Here is an 18,883-nt window from a genome sequence, read left to right as displayed (position 1 = left end):
CTCAGAAGACAAAGCGCCCAGCATCCCACAGCAGCACTCTGCTACACTCCAGAGTGCTTGCCCCAGGGACAAGGGAAGGAAATGCACACCGACAGCTTGCAGCACACGCTACGCTACGTTTTGGTTTGGGATCCATAGGAAATTTTAGACCTGTCGGAACTTAAATAATTTAAATGATAAGGATTACCATAGCAACGTTTTAACAACTGCTTCTCCTCCTCCCAGCCCAAGTGCCCTGAGCTGGAAGAAGCTCAGCTTAGGGCATGCGCCAGCTTTGCAACACGCCCTGCCTTCCAGAGCTGGAGAAGGCTTCCTTCCAGCCCAGGCTCCCCAGCTGCACGAAGGCAATTTCCAGGCTTCAACAAGTCCCCGAGGCCCCCAGCAGTGCCAGGGCTGATGCTACCAGCCCGCCAGGGCTCAGCCCCAGGACCGAGGTCATACAGGTCTCCGCTCACCGCCCTGGCCAACAGCAGCCATGCCGAGGACAGGAACTGCGCTGGGCCATGAAACATCTCTCTGCAAGACCCCAAGCTGAGTGACAGTGACACTCACACCTATGTTGCCCAAATCAAAGCATGCTTCAAAACAGCCGAGCTTGCGGATTCATCAGTTCCTGATTTTTGTAGCAACAGGGGGGCTGTTTCATTAGACAACATTGTTCCAGCTATGCTGAGAAGCTCCAGACTGCGAGCATAAAACACGTGGAGTGCTCCTACGACGCATCCGATCACGCAAGAGGACACTTTAAGCACTACACCCTGTGTCACACACCCGATGGCTCCTTGGAGAAAAGAGCGAAAAAGATAAAAGCCTGCTCCTAACCTACACGCTCCTCGCAACTAACAAAGGCAAAAACGACACGGCTCATTAAAGATCACCGTACTGACTTTAAAAAAAGAAAAGAAAAGAAAAGGCACGGGTTCTACTTGCAGATGGTTTACATTTAAACAGAAGCGAGGGCTGCTAATAAAACTTCACCCCGTGCTTGCCCCCGCAGGATGCCACCCGCCCCACGCCCCCAGGTGACAGCAGCCCCCCGGGAGCATAGGCAGGGCCCTCACCTCGTAGCCCAGGCGTGCTGCCCGCTGCAGGAGGGTCTCGCCCGCGTTCTTGTTGACGATCAGCCTGCGAGCCTCAGGAGGCATGGGCCGGCTCGGGGTGGTCTCTGGCGGAGGGCTGGCCACCTGCAGCGGCAAGGGCTGGGGGGCGGGCGGCAGCGAGGGGGGCTGCTGCAGGCGCTCGAACAGCTTCTGCTCATAGGGCTTGGCCGGCGAGGAGTCGCAGTCCGAAGCGGGCTCCGGTCGCTTCCTGACCTTCCTCATTACCGTAACCTGTCAAAATCATTATCTGTTTAGGTTGTGTTTTTTTTTTTTTTCCTTCCCCTCCTCGCTTTTACAATGCGGCGAGGGGATTGCATTTTGCCAGCAGAGAATTGCATTTCCCTGCTCGCAGTGAATTTTTTAAGAAAGCTCCGCTACAGCTTTTAGATGCAAGACTCCTCAATACCCGCAATAGCAGCTTAAACGCGGGCAGGTTAAGAAAAGGAAATACAAAATGTGCAAAGCATATGCAGGAACGTCTGAAAGGAACCACCGCTACCCCTCATGCACGACAGCGCGGTAGTTTTAAGCAAGCTGGCTCTGCATTCGGAGGTGCTAGTGGACAATTAAGTCTAAATAAAGATACCTTATCTTCAGCATTTTCGATATCTGTGGTGTCATCCCCTGTCAGGGATGACCTCCTCCTCCTCTCCTGCAGTGCCAAGTGTTTTGTTTTACACTGACGTTTCCCTGATGGCTTCTCACACTCGGAGTATTTCTGCAGCAGAGATGCAGGTTGGAAATCCTCCTCTTCATCTGTGTACAGCCCATCTGTCTTCCGGCTTTCTTTAATTTTCTGCTGTTTGGCAGCCAACCTCGAGGCTGGAGTACAGCTTGGCTGAGCCTGCCTTTTGCTGTTTGCATTGGTGGATGAAAGGCTCTTCATGTGCGGAGACACTGGGAATACAGGCAAGCCTAAACGGGAAGGAAAGGCATTACACGTTGCATGGTGTGTTAAAAGCAAAACATATTGCTAGCACTTAACACAAGCTCCTTGACTGCTTAAGAGATCTACCAATTACATTTTCAAATCATTAATATTTTAAGCGTTCCGCATTCAAATTGTAAACAGCATCTTGCAACGCAACGCCGGCTAATCGTCGCGATGCTCTGATAAAGATCGCTACACCAAATTCCCCGCCACCGGTGCCTGGGTGCTGCAGGGGCAAAAGCCTGCCCCGCTGCGGGAAGAGGCTGGTCCTTACCTGGGACTGCCTCGTCTGGGTGGGAACCAACTGCTCCCTCACCCCGCGCCCTGCCGGGCTTCTCTGCCTCCTCTGCTCGAGCTGCAGGGCTGGGGGGAAGGAGGGAGAAGGAGAAGAAGCGGGAGCACGGAGAGGTCTTTGTGGGACAGCACCGATGGCAGAAGGAGGGGGAGCATCCCCCTGGCAGCGGTTTGACCTCGAAGCCAGAACAAGAGCACAAGAGGCGATGTGGGAAGTCCCGTGCACGCCCGCTATCCACAGCGTGGGATGGGGCAGAAGCAGCCAGCGGCTGTGTTCTCCAAAAGGCTGCGAGAGCAGAAAGCGCTGGGAGGCGAGGCACGGCCAGCGCCAGCACTCTGCAGCCCATGGCAGGATGTGTGCAGGGCTGGGTTTTCTCGGCGGATGAGTTAGAACAAGCTGAATCCCACAATCTGGGCCACATGCAAAAAGCATGGGTACTTTTTTCAGAGTGCAAGCGGGTTTTTTGCAACAAAACAAGGACAAGAAAGTTGACTTTTTATAGCCTGAATTTCCCTCGGGAAGAGAATTGAGGTGACCTCAGAAGCAACTCCTTTGCAGAAAAATGAATTAAAGGTTGCTGGAAAGGAAGGGACACTTCAGCCAAACAATGCCACACCATTGAGGGAAGGTGCGGAAAAAACCCAGAGCACTTGAAAAAGGCTCCTTTGCTCTGAGGAGCCTCTGAAGTGATGCTACTTTCAGCACAGAAGAGATGGCAGGAGCAAGTAAGGCACAAGGCTGCTCAGAGAACAGAAACCTTTATTTAAAGGGACTCGATCCAGAGCCAGTTGATTAAAAAAAATAAAAAATCTAGAATACTCTTAGTGGGCAGCTTTGTACTTCTGTCTTCCCTTAAATAGAGCTGTGAATGCAACTTGCAGAAGGCTTTCTGGATTAAAGATGAAAACAGAAATCCCTCAGTTCTTCAGAGCCACTTTCTAGAAAAAAATGCACACCACGGCTTGCCAACCAGATGTCAGGGGATTTACAGGACACATGATGTGCAGATTGTTCAGCAAAAATCCACAAACTTTTCAGGCTCTGCAACCAGACAAGATGCCTTCCAGTTGTAGGCTGAGCCTACTGATGCAAGGTTGTCTTTCCAACTCAGCAGACAGCACGATTTAAGAAGAGTGTTTCTCATTCCCCTGTTCCCAACTAACCTAACTGGAGGAGCATGGGAAAAGCCCAGCTCCAATACAGAAGCATCACCGTTATCTCCTTAACGACTTACTAAAAAAATTGCAAAGATGGAAAGCAGCAGCAATGAGGTTTGGTGAGTGCAGGTGAAGTCAGAAACCACTGCATAGCAAAAAAAACAGAAGAGGGGAAAAAGCAGGTCTGGAGAAGGAGAGAAGTACAGAAAGGACGAAGGAGGAAAGCAGAGGAAGAGGAAAGCAGAGGAAGAGTAGCACGTCTCAAAGAACTGCAGGCTTTCCCATTCAGGGATGCCATGGAAGTTTAATCACCACCAAAAACGCGTGCTCCCAGGCTGCAAGCTTCCCGTGAACCCTGCGCTCCGCTCTGACCTCCACGGTGGTGACAGCAGGCACGGGGCTAAACGTGTGCTGCTCCTGAGAGATCAAGAGCAGCGAAGCGATGCCCAGGAGGTTCAGGATCAATAACGTTGCAAAAGGCCGGCACTCTCCAGAAAAAGCTGAGCATCAGCCCAGGAAATGCAAGACATGCGGGATGAAAAAAGGCAAGCGGTTCATTCTCAAATCCCAGCCCAATCTTTCTGGCTACGACACACGCGATGGGAGAATAAACAAGAGCAAGGATATCCCCTTAATATCCATGCAAGAAAAAAAAATGTAAAAACAGGCCTCCGAGTGATGTGGGTTGTGGTGAGCCTGACTCAGAGCAGAATTAGCTTCCCTGCCCACAGGACCAAGCTGCACGCTGCTTTGTACAGCTCCCGTCCCCAGCCCAGCTCCCAGGGGTGATGGATGGGGTCACCGCAGGGATCAGGGCTCCTGCGTTGGCCGGGGACCTGCGGGCACCACGTGGGAGCCAGAAACACCCATTCACAGATATGGAGAGAAAAAGAGCTGCAAGCGACAGGGGATGTTCCTGTGTTCGAAACACCCACTTGAGAGCCACGCGTTGGAGAAAAGTTTGAGGACATGTCCCGGGTGAGAAGGAAAAGCTAGAAGTCTCTGTCCCGGTGTGACCATCAAGCAGAGAATGCTCTGTTGCACAACGGGGGAAATTTCCCCGTCCTAGTGAGCTGCAGAAAAAGGGACTAAAAGGTTTACACTTCAGTGGGGCTGCAGGAGCACCAGCAAAGTGATTTGAATGATCTCCAGTGCCTCGGCACAATGGCTGGCGAGGCATGATTTAGTCAGGTTTATGGGTTTATTAGAGGCTCCCAAAACCAGGTTTTTCGTAGCCACGGGGTGACTGAATCTGAATACCTCTGCGGAAAGGGCATAAATCCGGAGGCACCTTTTTAGATTTCCTGAGGTCATGTGTGAGAGAAGCCTGTTGCTACCATGCGAGGCACTGCAGGGGAAAGCTAGAGCATCCTTACACAATGTGCCTTCTTGTTAGCGACCCTCGTTTAATCTCTACAAGGTATCTTTTTCTGAAAGTACAAAGGGGAGCAGGTGATGGGCAGGGATGTTTGAGCTGATACCACGCTCACCAAGGCAGCACATAAAGCAAGGGAGGAAGAGTGAAAGCTCCCTTTAAACTAAGTTTTGATCTCTGCTTCCACAAATCCTTTTGGAGAACCTTCCCCAACCATAAGCATCAAAGTTTGGGGTTTTCTGCCCTCAGGTAATCCTAATGAGGAGAAAGATGGGTGAGGAGCTTTAGGACAGAAGAGAAGCCAATAGTTCTGCCTGCGACCGCTTTGGAGATGCCACCCAGGAGAACTGTCCCCAAGTGCAGGACAACCCGGACTCAGTCCTTTCCTTGGCACGGGACAACAGATCCACTTGCCTTGTACTTCTCCCTCTTGAGGGGTCTCAGATGGATTACAAGTAAGGCCAGCTGAGGGGTGAAGTGCCACCAGGCTTGATGAAGCTCCCAGCCCTTGAAGGAGCCCAAACGACCGACTCAGAGCTCCCCACCACGGGGACTGAGCAGAAAAGAGGGATGAGAAGCTGGAGGAGGGGAGGGAGGGAGAGAGGGAAGCTGCCAGAGACAAGGCAAGGAAAGCTGATGTACTTGAGGAGGTGACCCTGCAGGAGAGAGATGCTGGGAAGACCTCAGCACCTGCACGTGGAGCAAGCCTGGGACAAACCAGCCAGGCATCCCCAAGGGAGGAAGACGAGCCTTGCTCCTGCCCCGGGAAAGGCAGAGAAGCCCAGCAGCGTGGAGGGTGATGGAGGTGTTGTGTTTCCCAGACAGAGCCGCTAGCTGTCCTGACGCTGCTTCACAGGGGTCCCCGCCGCCCCAACCCAACCCCACGCGTGGTTACACGCTCCCTCCCGCATGGCCTAAGAGCCCGCTTGCTCCCTCCCTGGCCCAGAACCGTCATATGCCCCCCACATCTCCTCTAGAGGCACAAACTCCATCTTCACGTTATCTCTGGAGGGGTTATGGAAAGCCAGAAGGCACACACACGCACGAACACGTAGTTACACGCACATACACAAACACATTTGCTTGTCTGCCAAATATCAGCTACGGTGCAACTCTTAGAGAGGAAGTGTCAGTGCTTATACAATTGGACATCTACAGAAAGATAGATAAGATAGATAGATAGATATTTTTAAAATAAAGCTCTCGACAGTTCCTTAACATCGGTGGCAGCATGCGTCACTGTAAATGCTAAAGCCAGCTGGTTTCCCTAGTAGTCTCTGCATACCTTGTTCATTGTCACTTGTTTTGAGGGACTCTTCAGACCAACTTCTATTGCTTTTGGCCTCTGACCTTTTCTTGGTGTGCCTTTCTTCTGTGAAGTCTTTGACCTTTGCAGTGGCCTCTGGCTGAACAGCCTCAGCTAAATCTTTCCTGCTTTGCCGGCCCAACTTGCCGGACGGGGATCTCTCTGGTGACACCTGCTGCTCCCATAGTTCCCTAAGATGCTGCAGGTGACGCTGCTTTTTGGGATGGAGCCCTGTTAATTCAATGCACACCTTCAGGTTGGTCACCTCATTACAATTGGGCTCTTCTAAGTGGTTAGAGGAATTGTTTGTCATTTCCCTCTCAGGCCAGTCATCTAATGGAAAAATAACTAAAAATTAATCAAAAAGCCCCCTCAACTTAAAACAAAAGCTACATTTCACTTTCGGGGCATATAGTCTCAGCTTTACCACCACACTATGCATTTTAAAGGTTCGCTCATTAAGGGTTACATGCACTACAGTAACTTGCACTGCTGTGGCTACAGTGTCCAATGACTAGTGCTTTACCCTTATATACCAAGGTTTTTATATATACATATATATATATACACATATATATACATACATATATATACATATATATAATTTTAAGTGAAATGACAGTGCTCACATTAGTAACTATCAAGTTCAAAAATGGAAACACATTAAGCCAAAGGGACGTTCCTTTCACAAGACATTCCTTGAGAGAGACCACAGCAAAATGCCAGCTTACCTTTGGAGCTCTTCTTCTTTTTTGCCTTTGATATAAGTTCATCCTGCAGCTCGTCCACAAAGTTTTCATTTTGGCTGCCATCATTTTGCACTCTCTCACCAGAGTGTTTACGCTTCCTGTCCAGACGTGGACATGGATGTTGGCCAATATCTTCTGTTGGCTGGTCTTCCGCTTTCTCATATATAGAATGTCTCTCTAAGTAACATTTCTCATTTGAGAGATCTTTTTCCTCCGGAGTTTCAAGAAAGTGACCTTGGTTGTTTTCTGCACTGGCAAAATTACCTAGAAATAAAAAATAAAAAAGACATAATAAGTGCAAAAGAATTCATTGTGAGAAAGCTATGCTCTCCGATCCCTTCAGTGTCATCCCTATCATGACTTACGGTTTACAAGGCATGCAAATAAATACGAAATTGTACTTCAGAACAAATCTCCCCTGGTCAGCCTAAGTCGGCAGTTTTCTCAACAGCTAAGTACAAATCCCCTGAAAGTACGATACTTTGTGCCATTTTTTTAAATCAGTTTAAGAAGTACAAAATTCACAATACTTGTAGCCATAGAAACATCACAATATGCTTTTTTTAAATAAAGAAACATCTTTAGATATCAAAAGCACAGACCCTTTTCAGCATGCAACCTCGCCCCCAAAAGCCTTGGTAAGTAATAATCCAAGCTTCGCTTTGCGACGACTTTCTTTTCAAGAATACTTTCTGACGATGATAAAGTATTAGTTTTTCACTAATTCATAACCTTTCCCTAACTTCGCGCATCGAAATGCAGATTCTGACTTAAAAGCATTTGTCCCTTCTTCTGGAGATGTAAGTGGGAAACGGCGCACGCACACATATACACAGGAATACCACTAAGAATAGCTATGATATTTTGCAAAAAGCTCTACTTGAATCCAAGGTTATAAAAAGGCTTCCTCACTTAAAGCAATCAGCCAGTCGCTGTATATCACACGATCTTTATCACCTCCTTTTAAAAAAGACCTCACTTATTCAGGGAGTATTTCCAGCAATAGCAACCAGGTGAGCTTTGAAAAGCCTCCCGGAAAGCGGCCTGACAAACTGGCACAAAAATTCCACATTGCCAGGCTTGCTGTGCCTTCAACTCCCCCCCCAGCTCTCTTCCCCCAAAGTTAGGGACAGCTCAAGTGATTTCAAATGGATGCTCGGCTTAAAATGGCACTTCATCATCATCTTGAATGGGTAGTCTTTCTTTGGCTTAACCAAATGAGTAGGCAGAGGTGATACAGAGTGTGTGGCTGCTCATCAGCTTCCTGTTTAGCCCTCATGGCTAAAAAGTGTATTTTCTCCATGCATGCCTGCTGGTGTTTGCCTCTACTCTCCCTCCTGCGTCCTGACAGCTCGCAGTCCCTCTTCCTCTTCGCCCTTCCTCCTCACTTCCCTTCCCGTTCATACATCTGTCGGTTCCCAGCTGGACTCACTCCCGTCCCCAGCCATGCAGACATCTCCTTTCTCCCCCAGAGCCTCCCCAGCCTCCTCCTCTTCACAGCCTGCCTCCAACCTCTCCTCTTCCCCCTCACCAGGGCAGGGGCTGCCCCCCTTTCCCAGCCCCCTGCAGCCCCTCTGCCCTCCCGTCAGGTCCCAGCCCCACCACAGCTCCCCAGGGCACCCCAGGGTGCAGCCCAAGCGCATCCCACTGTATCTGGAGAGCACCTTCCTACTGGTTTCACCACCATCCTTGAAATGCCTGCTGTCAGAAAGGGCAGGCAGGAAAAGAAAAAAGGAAAAAAAAAAAAAAACACAACTCTCTGATGAGATTTTTCTTCACCACAACTTGGAAAAGGCTCCGAGTACCACCCAGCTGTTTGCAGGCACCGGAAGACCCAACAGCATCGTTTTACACTGCTTGGGAAGCTGCCCGCAGGGCTGCTTTATAAAACAGCGGAAGATATTTGGCCAAGAAAAATCCAAACAGAAGCTGACTTTTTCCAGGCGAGCGTCAGGACCTTGAGGCCACTCTGCTATCTGGCGACCCTGTATCCCCCAAAGCCAGGCAGAATTTGGAAACACGCTGCATTTGCGCATGGGGCAGGAAGCGGCTGCGCAGCACACCAGCCGTGGCTCACGCTAAGGAGCTGGACCAGCAGCCTTTCGAGGATCCCTTTAGAAACGCCTCTATCAGATTTCGGTTTACATTTTTGATGCAACCTGCTCGTTCGCCGTAAGGAAACATCGTAATTTCAGCCCTCTGGCCCCAGCAGCAGCTCCACACCACAGCTCCCGCTGGCCATCCCCAGGCTGGGGCAGCCCTCCTGCTCACGGCGCTGCCTGCCCCTAAAAAAGGCAGGCACATCCCCACCGGCTCCCGGAGGAGCTTGCGCAGGGTCAGAGGAAGCAGCAGCAGCCCGGGGAGGGTTTGGATGCTCTTAATCTCCGAGGCTCGCAGGAAGCAGCGATCTAATTCCAGCCTGCCGCCACCGAGGGCGACCGGCTTCGGATTAATTCCTTTTCTACTCGAGGAGGGCTTGGCACGGCGAGGCAGCGCGCCGCCCGCCCGCAGACATGAAAAGGAGGGCAGGGATGCCGGCTGGCAGCTCTCCCCCGCTGGCGCTGCTCGCGGGCTGCGGAGGACGGCGCGCACCCGCTCCTGCTCCCGCGGGTAAGAGCGTGAAGCAAGCGACCTCTCGGCTCCGCTCGCTAATCCCCATTGCATAACCACCCTGCCACGGCGGGGGATGATGGGGATGGGGCTGGGACGCTACGGGGACAGGATGCTACGGGGCAGGGACACTGTGGGGCTGGGACACTACAGAGGATGTGTCCTCGCTGCCCTGCCAAGACTCCCTGCCTCCACCACGGGTCTCTCTGGGGGTCTCTCCCCAGCAAGACCACCAGAGGAGCACAGGCTCTGGTCACACAGGCTCCACTCTGCCCTCAAAGTGTTTTGCCAACAACCTGGACCAGCCACAATGCTGCCCCATATTAAGGGAGAAATATCAGCAGGAGGCACGGCAGCGTAAGCCTATCTTGTGCCCTCGACAAGAAGAATTTGTTTGCTTTGGTCCCCCACCCCTGTGTATCTACAACATCCTCTTCTCTGCCCCAGGAGGAAAACAACAGAATACTTTGGGTTTTTGTATCATCATTATTCAAACAGCGAAGAGGTAGCCCGAAACATAGGATAAATGCGGAGTTCTCATAGCAACACACCTCGATGAGTAAGGAGATTAAACTCTTACACGTGTTCCTTCCTCAACCCTCAAGCGCTCGCGACTCTCACCACAGCTGTGAGAACCAGTACTGACACCTCAAACCATTTCTTGCCGTCCTACAAAACTACAGACGAGGAAGAATTAAGAAGAGGCTTCTTCACGTACGGTTTCTGCCTGAAGCCCTATTTCCTCGGCGCACCGGCTGCGACCTCGCGAGAAACAGTTACACATACAGGCAGCCGAAAAAAAAACACCCGCACAAACTGTCCTTCGTTTTTCCATCTTCCTGTTGCGGTCAGCTGCTTGAGACCAGGGCCTCCCATGCAATGCAAACAAGGAAACACATCTCAGTGTTTAAGCTGCAATTCTTTTGTTCAAATAACATGGCAGCTATAAACAGCTTTTCCTCTTCCCCGGAGCAACCTCGTATTGCACTCACTTATGCAAGACACCCTTTATTCATCCCGGCACCTTAACGACCAGCCAAATGCTAAAAACCAGCACCCAGCATCACGATCACAACATGATTAAAAAATTCAGCAAGACGCCTTCAGCATCGAATTCAGGGTGTCCCATGGGGCAGAGGAAACATGGCTGATTTTGTCTTTTTTTTTTTCCCCCTCAAAGCATCCCTGCTTGGGAACTTTCCAGATTTGTTTCCTTCTGCCTGAACAAACAAACCGCCATCTCCGTGGGCAGACTTTCCCCCCCCCCCCCCTCTCTTTTTGCACTACGTCCCGTTGAAGGAAAGTAATAACTGACCAGGGCAAAGGACATGTTTACTGCTCCGACCTTTCGTTTGTTCAGGCATATTCACAGTCCAACAAAAAAAAAAAAAAAAAAAAAGAGATGTGGATTACCATGCCATGTGCAAACGGGCAGCTTATTCCGATGCTGAAGATCAGCCGCAAGCACTCTGGCGAATCGCAGCCTTTGCTTTCACACATATAAACTGCTTTAATGTTTTCCTCGCGACCTCACGCCCGAAGATCGGGCTTTGAACCTATCAGGTCCTATTTTTCCTGGTTAAGGATTAAACAGGAAGTGTTTCCCTGCTGTAAAATTAGATGAGCGGGTAATTATGCTCCCCGACGAAGAAATTCGCGGCGTGCAGAACGTGTTCAATCTTTCACACTTCAGTATGATTTCCAATACTGCTACGAGAGCTTTGCTGCTACCGACATGCGATCGTCACATGCCCGTATTGATGCGCGTGTCCATGCCAATAGCTTAAATCACTTGATCTCTGAACAATTCTCTGACTCATGACATATGCATCCCATAATTTATCATGTTTGTGCTATGGAAATGCACCGTACGAGCATTGCCTCAGCAACATTTACAAGTCACCTTGGCAACAAAGCAGCTTCGCTGCTGTTCTCATAATGCCCAGCAAAACCTAAACAAGATGGGAGAGAATTAAAACACCTCGAGTTTAGCCCCTGGCTTAAATTTCTCAGTAATCTGGCAGCACAGCTACCTCCCTTAAATCAGGCACGAAGCTGCCACCTCCCTCCAGACAGCGTGATGAAGCTGAAGGAGGCTCGCAGCACTGGAAATCTACGCGCTGTCCAGTCGGAGGAAAAGTTTAAGGAATCAGATATTGCGCAAAACTGCTTTTTGTTGCTGCAAAAAAAAATAAGTCAGCTCGTGTGCTGTACACCTGGGAAAATTATCGAGCCTCAGGGCGAGCTTAAAAAACAGCCCGCATCCCCTCAGGTGCCTCTGTGAGCACCACCTCCCTGCGTTACTCAGCCTGTCCTGGTTGTTGCGCTGGCAGATTTGGAGGAGCCGAGGGGGCGAGCAGCTGGCACGGCCCCAATCTGGCGCCGCAGGCGAGGCAGCGCCGCAGCCGCGGCAGCGGAGGAGCCCTGCAGGCAGCCGGCAATCACAGTTTCGGTTGCGGTTTTCCTCCTCCCTCCCCGCCGACACCAGCCAGGTGACGTGCTCCTGGCTGGGGTCTCGCAGGGCACGCTGCTCTGCTCGGGTCTCGCAGGGCACGCTGCTCTGCTCGGGATGGAGGACCTCTTCGGCATCCCCATCGCTCACGGGAGGCAGAAAGGAAAGCAGAAGAGGCTCCAAACCAGGAGCCGTGTCGAGTTAGCGAGCTTTCAAGCCAAACGCAACAGCGCGGTTAGAAATTGGAGGAAACGGGAAGAAAATAGAGTTTCTGCCACGATCAGCGGCCGTGGCTCTCGCCGGTGATAAACGAAGGAGAGGGGTGAGCATCGCGCTGGGAGACGTGTTGGGAGTGCTGGCACGCCGAGCCGCTGCACTGGAGGCAATCCCGAGGCGTGAAACTCGGCCTCCTGATTTATCAGCTGCTATCCCCGGGGGCAGAAGGTGAAACACCACGATAAAAAACTTTTACTGAGGACTGAATCTGTACCTGTAAGTACTGGCTGCTGCACGGCCAAGCATGCGAAAGAGCAGCTCCCTCAGCAGAAACGAGATGAGATTTTAGGGGTCTATAGATGCAGCCAGACTCTGAAGTACCACGTTAGTTCAGAGCTAATTAGCAGCAGATAGGAACGAGCTAACATAAGGCTGAACACGCTTTCATCTCAAACACATTTTAGCCAGCAGACCTAGACTAGAGCATTCAGCCAGTGCAGCCGGAGACCTCACTAAGTGATGAATTTAAGGACGCACCGTAACGTCAGCCTCGTGCAAGGACAGCAGAGGAGAGGCTGTTTCAGCAGACAGCGATGCTGCACCGTCCTTCCTCCCCCAGCCCCCAAGGGGGATGCCCCACGTGCCCCCCACGTGCAGGCTTTCGCTCCGTCCCTACGCACATCCCTGATCCCGCAGGACCCGGCTGGCCCTGCCACCAGGGCAAGCTGGCAGGAGGACCCCAGGGCATCACCAGGGCAGCAGCCGCCGAGCTCTCAGCTTCGGCATGAGGACTGCAAGCACGGCGTCGCCTTCCTCCCTGGAGCCACCCCAAGGCACCGTGGTAAAGGGAAAACCCGCCTGGCTTCCCAGAGGGAGCTCAGCCTCCCCATCCCCACCCCGGCACCTGCTCCGCTCCAACAATTAAAACTTCCCCGTGCTGTCTGGCCAGGCCGACTGTTGTTCACGCTGTTATGTCAGTGACAGCAATAGCGCAGTAACTTGATTTAGGTGAGTAACCGAGCAAGTACGATTGACCGGCATGCTCTCTGCCAAAAGCATTAAACAAAGACCAGAGCAATAATTCAAAGTTATTAAATTGCCCGAATGAAATCTTCTACTGGCCCTACTCATGAATCTCCATGTACAGAAGAGCACAGTAAACCACCGAGTTACACAAGTGCGTGCACACCCACAGATGCACACACAGGCACACGCACCGTAAAGTCTGCACTGCGCTTCCTCTTGTTTTGCAATACTTTCAGCATCATTTTTTTCTGGGTGGTTAACAACAAAGCAGCAGCAGGGGGAACTGATCCTTTCCTTAATTATTTAGGTAAAAGAAAAACAATTTGGAAATTGATGGGAGCCAGATGCTTACCAACAGTTCCCAAATAAAAAGTGATTTTGTCTGCATGCGGTAAAAAAGTTAATGCTGCTTTTTCACATTTGCCTTGCTTTCGGGGCAGCGCTGCTGGCTGCTACCTCCACGGCCCCAACACCTTGCCGCAGCCTCGAGGGAGCAGCCAGCCATGCCAGCCCCCAGGGACTGCATCGACCAGGCACATGCAACCCCAGCCACTGCAAGAAGTCATCCAGGCAAACAAGTCTTGTGTAATTTGGAGTTATACAGGTGTTTTTTTACAGCTGAGCCAGCCCGGCACGTTCCTGCTCCCATCACCCTTCTGCCCTGGCCGTGCCACCAACACCCATGGAGGTTGGGGCTTGGGGTCTCATGCATTCACGACCGGAACCAGCAACACCATGAGAACACGGAGACTATCCCGTGCACACAGCACTGCTGCGAACTGCCGCGGCACAGACACACGTACACGCTTCAGAAAGCCATCGAAACTCGCTTACATCTGTCATTGTCATTTTGGTCAGCAATGGCATCTTCCAGAGCGACAGACTTTGGCTTCTTTTCACTGTTTCCTTTCAAGTTTTCCCAGTCTGCCTGGCTGAATCTGCAGACCTCTGAGTCTTTGGTAGCTGTTTGGCCTTCTCTCTCTTTCATCTCCAACTCTGAGAAGCGCATCATTGCACGCTAGAAAGAGAATTGATATGAAAAAAAAAGTCTTGCGATAAAAGCTACTTCATTTACCTTACCTTATATGAAAGTATTTCCAAAGAAAAATCTGCTCAAAACCAATGTTTGAGAGAGACAGCTTAGCGTAAGAGTTTAAATTACCTGACTTGTAAAACAGTATTCTAGCATCTATATGCAAATAGCCACACAATTCTTTCATATGTAAGTATATAAATATATATAAACGTACATACTGTATATAAAACAAAAACATTCCGTTTTGGAGGTAAGAGACAAAAACAAAAAGAAAAAAAAGGAAAAAAAAAAAAAAAACAAGAACAAAACACAAAACTGTACAATGAATAAAGACGACCATGGCCCACAAACTTCCCTTTGTGTATTTGGAAATGAAATTTAACTCAAAGGTTTATGTAAGAGTCTAGTAATAAAAATTTGAAGAACTGACCTCACAGTAAGCAGCAGGTAGACATAAAATACTGTCCTCTTGTAATCCTTCCATCTATGTAATTAAAATGGGCACTCAATGGATCATTTAGATAATTTCATCCATTTTTATAAGCACAAACCACTTCTTTTCTTAACAATGCAAAACAATTTGGCTTAACTCATCTGTTCATTAAAAGTAAAATACCTTAAGGCTATTCCTACACAGTATCTGTCTGCCATCCCTCAGCATCAAACCTCAGCACTGCTCCTACTCTTTACTACACATTCTCCTGGTGAAAACGTTGCATAAGACCCACTAATACATGGCTGCTACTCCTCTCCATCACACGTCACGTTTGGCATACTAATCAGAACTTCTGGATACACTTTGCTGGCTGACACTACCGGCCAAGTGAGAAATTACAGCCACCGCTAGCGCTAGCATAGCATGCATTCCTGCTCGACTCCCCTCCGTAACTGCAAAAACATTTCATACATACATTAACATTTCTATCAGATCTTATTAAGAGCCCTTTAAAACTTACTCGTGCACACATACAATAAAAGCCATACATACTATTCTTTACGTAACCTCACTTTAATTAACAGACTTCTTTTGCTATTTTTAACCATTCCTGACAAGTACGCCCTAGCAGAAAAAATCCCTATTTCCCCACCTGCGCTGCTTATACCAAACTTTAATACTTGACTGCAACTTACAGCAGAGAAATCACTTAAAAGCGCCGCGGTCGTTAAACCGCAGGGACTCACCTGTAGCGCCCGCTGCTCCCGGCTGAGCTGACTCGAATCTGCGTACAGTTCGGTCGTCACACACTTGAAGCGGTCACCTACATAACCGGCAGAGTTTGCGATCCTTTTTGCCAGTTTAGATGGCTTGGGTTTCAATATTTTGCCATCTGCAGAGTCCGCATCGTCAGCTCCATCTTTGGTATACGTCTGATTGGTTTCGAGGCTCGGCTGCGTGCTTCCCATGCAGAACTGCTTCGCGTCGTCCTGCACTTTGCCAAAAGCCAGAGCTGGGCCATCGGTCTCATGGGCAGCTTCCAGGAAGGCAGGTGCGGGCTGAACGGCCACTCTCTCTTTATTTTGGCTTGCAGGTAAGTCCTCCTTCCTCAAGCCAAACACAGCCGAACTCTGGGCTTGCTTAAAATTATAGGTTTCGTGCAGATCGTTATTTCTTCCAAACTCCTCTCTCATCACAATAAAATCTCTGTGCTGAGACGCCTGTTCTACCTTGTGCTTCGTAGGGTCATTAGCCTGATTGCCGCTCTCAGCAGCGAAGCTGGTTTTCGTTAAATTCGTTTCGCTTTTAGCATCCTGCTCATCTCGCAGGAGGTCCGGGAAGAGGTGCTTGTCGCTTTTGGCAGAGTTTTTGCCGTGGCCGGAGCTCTGGTGCAGTTTCACGTTCTTGTCGCCAGCTACCTCGAAGTGCATCTTCCCGCCGGTCTCCAGCAGCTCGGGCAGCCTGCTGCGCAGCGCCGGGTCCTCGTAGCGCACCCTCTCGTGGGACCTTGACCTCCTCTCCGACTTCTCGTCCTTGCTCATCTCCAGCGCCGAGTGCTGCAGCAACATGGGGTGCACCATCCCCATGCCCAGCGCGTCTTGGTAGGTCATGAACTCACCCCGGCCAGCCGGGAGGCTGTAGGGGAGGCCGGGTTTGGGAGCCAGGTGGCCGGGGTAGAGGCTGCCGTTGGGCAGCAGGACTGGGTGCGGGTACACGTGCCCCTTCCCATGCAGGGACAGAGGGCTGATGGCCAGACCCTCTGGGACAGGGTACGGGAGGTAACTCCTGGGGTAGGGCAGAGGCGGGGAGCGAAACGCCTCGTTGGGCGGCAGAAATATGGGGCTGGAGGCCAGGGCACTCTCGCTGGCCTTGAAATTAGCTTCCTGGCCGCAGGACTTAGCCACCTTATTGCTGTGCTTGGCCGAGGCGGCCAAGGGCTGCCCAACGTGCTGGATGACGGAGGCCGTGCTCTCCGCGCCACTCCTGGCTGCCTTGGCGCAGTCAGCGTTGGCGTTGGGAGCCGGCGAGGCTGAGGCCGGCCGCCCCCCCGTCGGCACCGTCCCCGCAACGCTACCGACCACCGCCTCCGTGCCGCCCATCCTGGGGCACGAGGAGCTCCGCTGCTGCGGGATCACCCAGTCCAGCGCCTTGTTTTTCAGCGGGACGCTTTTGCCGCTCTCCTCACCAGGGCCGGGGCCAGGAACGATCCAGGAGGACGGCGCCGTGCTGATGATTTCGGGCCGGTAGATGGGGCAGCCGTTCCCAGGGGAAAGGGTCTCCTTCTGGGCATCGCCCCCCGGCAGCAGCGCGCCGCCTCCAGCCCGGCCGTGCACCAGCACCGTTGGCGGCATTTTTTTAACGTGCTCCACTTTACTGGCAGCCTCAGCGTCGACCACCTTCGCCGACAGGTCCAGGGGCTTGTCGGTGACATCTTTGGTTGGAGCCTGCTTTTCCAGGAGCGGGGGCGACCGGCTGTCTTTTCGGTCATGGCCAGCCTTCCTGACATGCGGCGCTGCCTGGACAGGCCCCTCGGCGGCCTCGCCGGCCTTGGGCAGCTTCCCGTTGGGCAGCCGCGCGGGTGGGAACTCGCCGCTCACGTTCAGGTAGGGCTTGGGGAGCGCGACCGAGGAGGAGGGCGAGGTGGCAATGCTGGGGAAGTGTTTGTGAAACTCGGCGTAGGCGTCCCCGACCTGGGCGGGCAGCGGGAGGCGGGGGGACGGCCGCGGCGAGTGGGGCAGCAGGAGCGCGGGGTCGGGCGCTATGCCGGTGGGCGCCGTCTTGGCGGCGGGGACACGGGGCTGTTTGCTGTTCTGCAGGTGCGGGTAGGCGTGCGCCTCGACGGGGGTGCCGGGGCTCACCCCCATCTTCCACGACAAGCTCTTGTCTGGGCAGTGCACCAAGGGCGGGATGGCCGGAGAGGCCGAGGCAGCCGAAATCCTCATGGGTGAGGCGAGCGACGAAGGGATGTGCGGGGTGACGTAGTGGGAGGGAGGCAGGTACAAAAAGCGTTCACCGTTTGTGCACACGGGCGAGTAAGCCAGGTGCTGCGGTAAGCTGTAAGTGGACTGCTGAGGTAGCAATGCCTTGTACATGTTCAACGAATACTTATTTGGTGAGTCAAGAAAAGGGTATATGGTGGGTGTCGCCCCCTCCATGTAGGGATTCACCCAGGGGAGCCTTAGGTAGCTAGCACCATTGACACCGAGAGGGCTCTGCTTGTCACTCGCGGCTCGGTCCAAGCCCAGTGTCTCTCCCGTCGGGACAGAGTTTTTTTGTATTCCAGGTGGCGTTTTGTATATAGCACTGAAGCCGTTCGGGCCTTTTCCAGCGACAGCTGCATTTTCTACCGCTTCGGGGGGATTAGACTTAAACTGTATCTCTGGATTTCTTTCAGGAGTAAATCCGAGACCAGCTATAGAACTCGTAGCATCCCGCGACTTTTCGGAGCCGATTCCACACAAGCTGGAATAGACAATACTACTGGGGACTCTGAGTCCTTCTCGCATAAGTCCAGACCTGTCCATACTCAGAGCTGCGAGACTGTCAATGCGATGGGCTGTAGTTGCATCCACCTTTACAGAACAAGAAATAGGTTACTTTCGCATTCTGCTAAAACTGCTACCGCTCAAACTACAGATATATGTCATTGTTTTGAAGAGAAATACCACCAAGGCAAACACATATTTCGCTGGGAAAGCATGCGCAAGGTTGGCCACGCTGGAGAGCGTGAGGACAGGAAGCTGCAGAACAACACAGACCACCGCAAACAAAAAGATAAGGATCACTCTACATCCGAAAACTAAAACCAAAGGCTTGAGGACCCATAGCCCACACAGCCAAAACTGGCCCAGAGCTGATGCTCGGTGGCACTGCTCCCGTGCAGCACTGCGCCGGCTGGCTCCAACTCCTTGACCCCAGCCCCACAGAGCAAGAGGATGAGGATGAGGGCACGGAGAGCAGAGCTTGGGGGAGAGCCAGGAGAGAAGGAGGGAGAGCATCTCCTCCTCCTCCTCCAGGACCTCCTCCGCAGGTTGATCCGCAAGGCAAGGCATCCAAGCACGTGGCACAGAGGAACATCTGCCGTCACTCAACAGCACCGCGCTGAGTTTCTTCTCCGCTTGCTGCTCCCCACGTACATTCAAAGGAGGAAACTGCCAGCTTTACTGAAATGTCGATATGCTCAAGGATTAAATC

The 18,883-nt window shown here is 51.8% G+C and overlaps 1 protein-coding gene across 7 annotated transcripts in view; it reads right to left on the bottom strand.

Moving 5' to 3' along the window:
- The window catches only part of BCOR (BCL6 corepressor), a 52,795-nt gene that overhangs the window by 12,901 nt on the left and 21,011 nt on the right, over nucleotides 1-18,883 (bottom strand). For 2 of the 7 annotated variants that reach the window (XM_050715919.1, XM_035542239.2), the window contains exons 4-10: nucleotides 15,436-18,261; nucleotides 14,684-14,737; nucleotides 14,052-14,235; nucleotides 6,896-7,177; nucleotides 6,144-6,497; nucleotides 1,687-2,015; nucleotides 1,062-1,331 (exon numbers count right to left, since the gene is read on the bottom strand). In XM_050715919.1, the coding sequence (XP_050571876.1) occupies nucleotides 1,062-1,331; nucleotides 1,687-2,015; nucleotides 6,144-6,497; nucleotides 6,896-7,177; nucleotides 14,052-14,235; nucleotides 14,684-14,737; nucleotides 15,436-18,261 (4,299 nt within the window). The remainder of the gene's footprint in view (nucleotides 1-1,061; nucleotides 1,332-1,686; nucleotides 2,016-6,143; nucleotides 6,498-6,895; nucleotides 7,178-14,051; nucleotides 14,236-14,683; nucleotides 14,738-15,435; nucleotides 18,262-18,883) is intronic. The other 5 variants (XM_050715924.1, XM_035542240.2, XM_050715926.1 and 2 more) reach the window with 3 other exon arrangements.

Source organism: Cygnus atratus, chromosome 1 (genome assembly GCF_013377495.2).
Source record: "Cygnus atratus isolate AKBS03 ecotype Queensland, Australia chromosome 1, CAtr_DNAZoo_HiC_assembly, whole genome shotgun sequence".
Lineage (NCBI taxonomy): Eukaryota > Metazoa > Chordata > Aves > Anseriformes > Anatidae > Cygnus > Cygnus atratus.
Note: the sequence above shows the minus strand (reverse complement) of the source record. Positions and strands in the feature narration are given on the sequence as shown.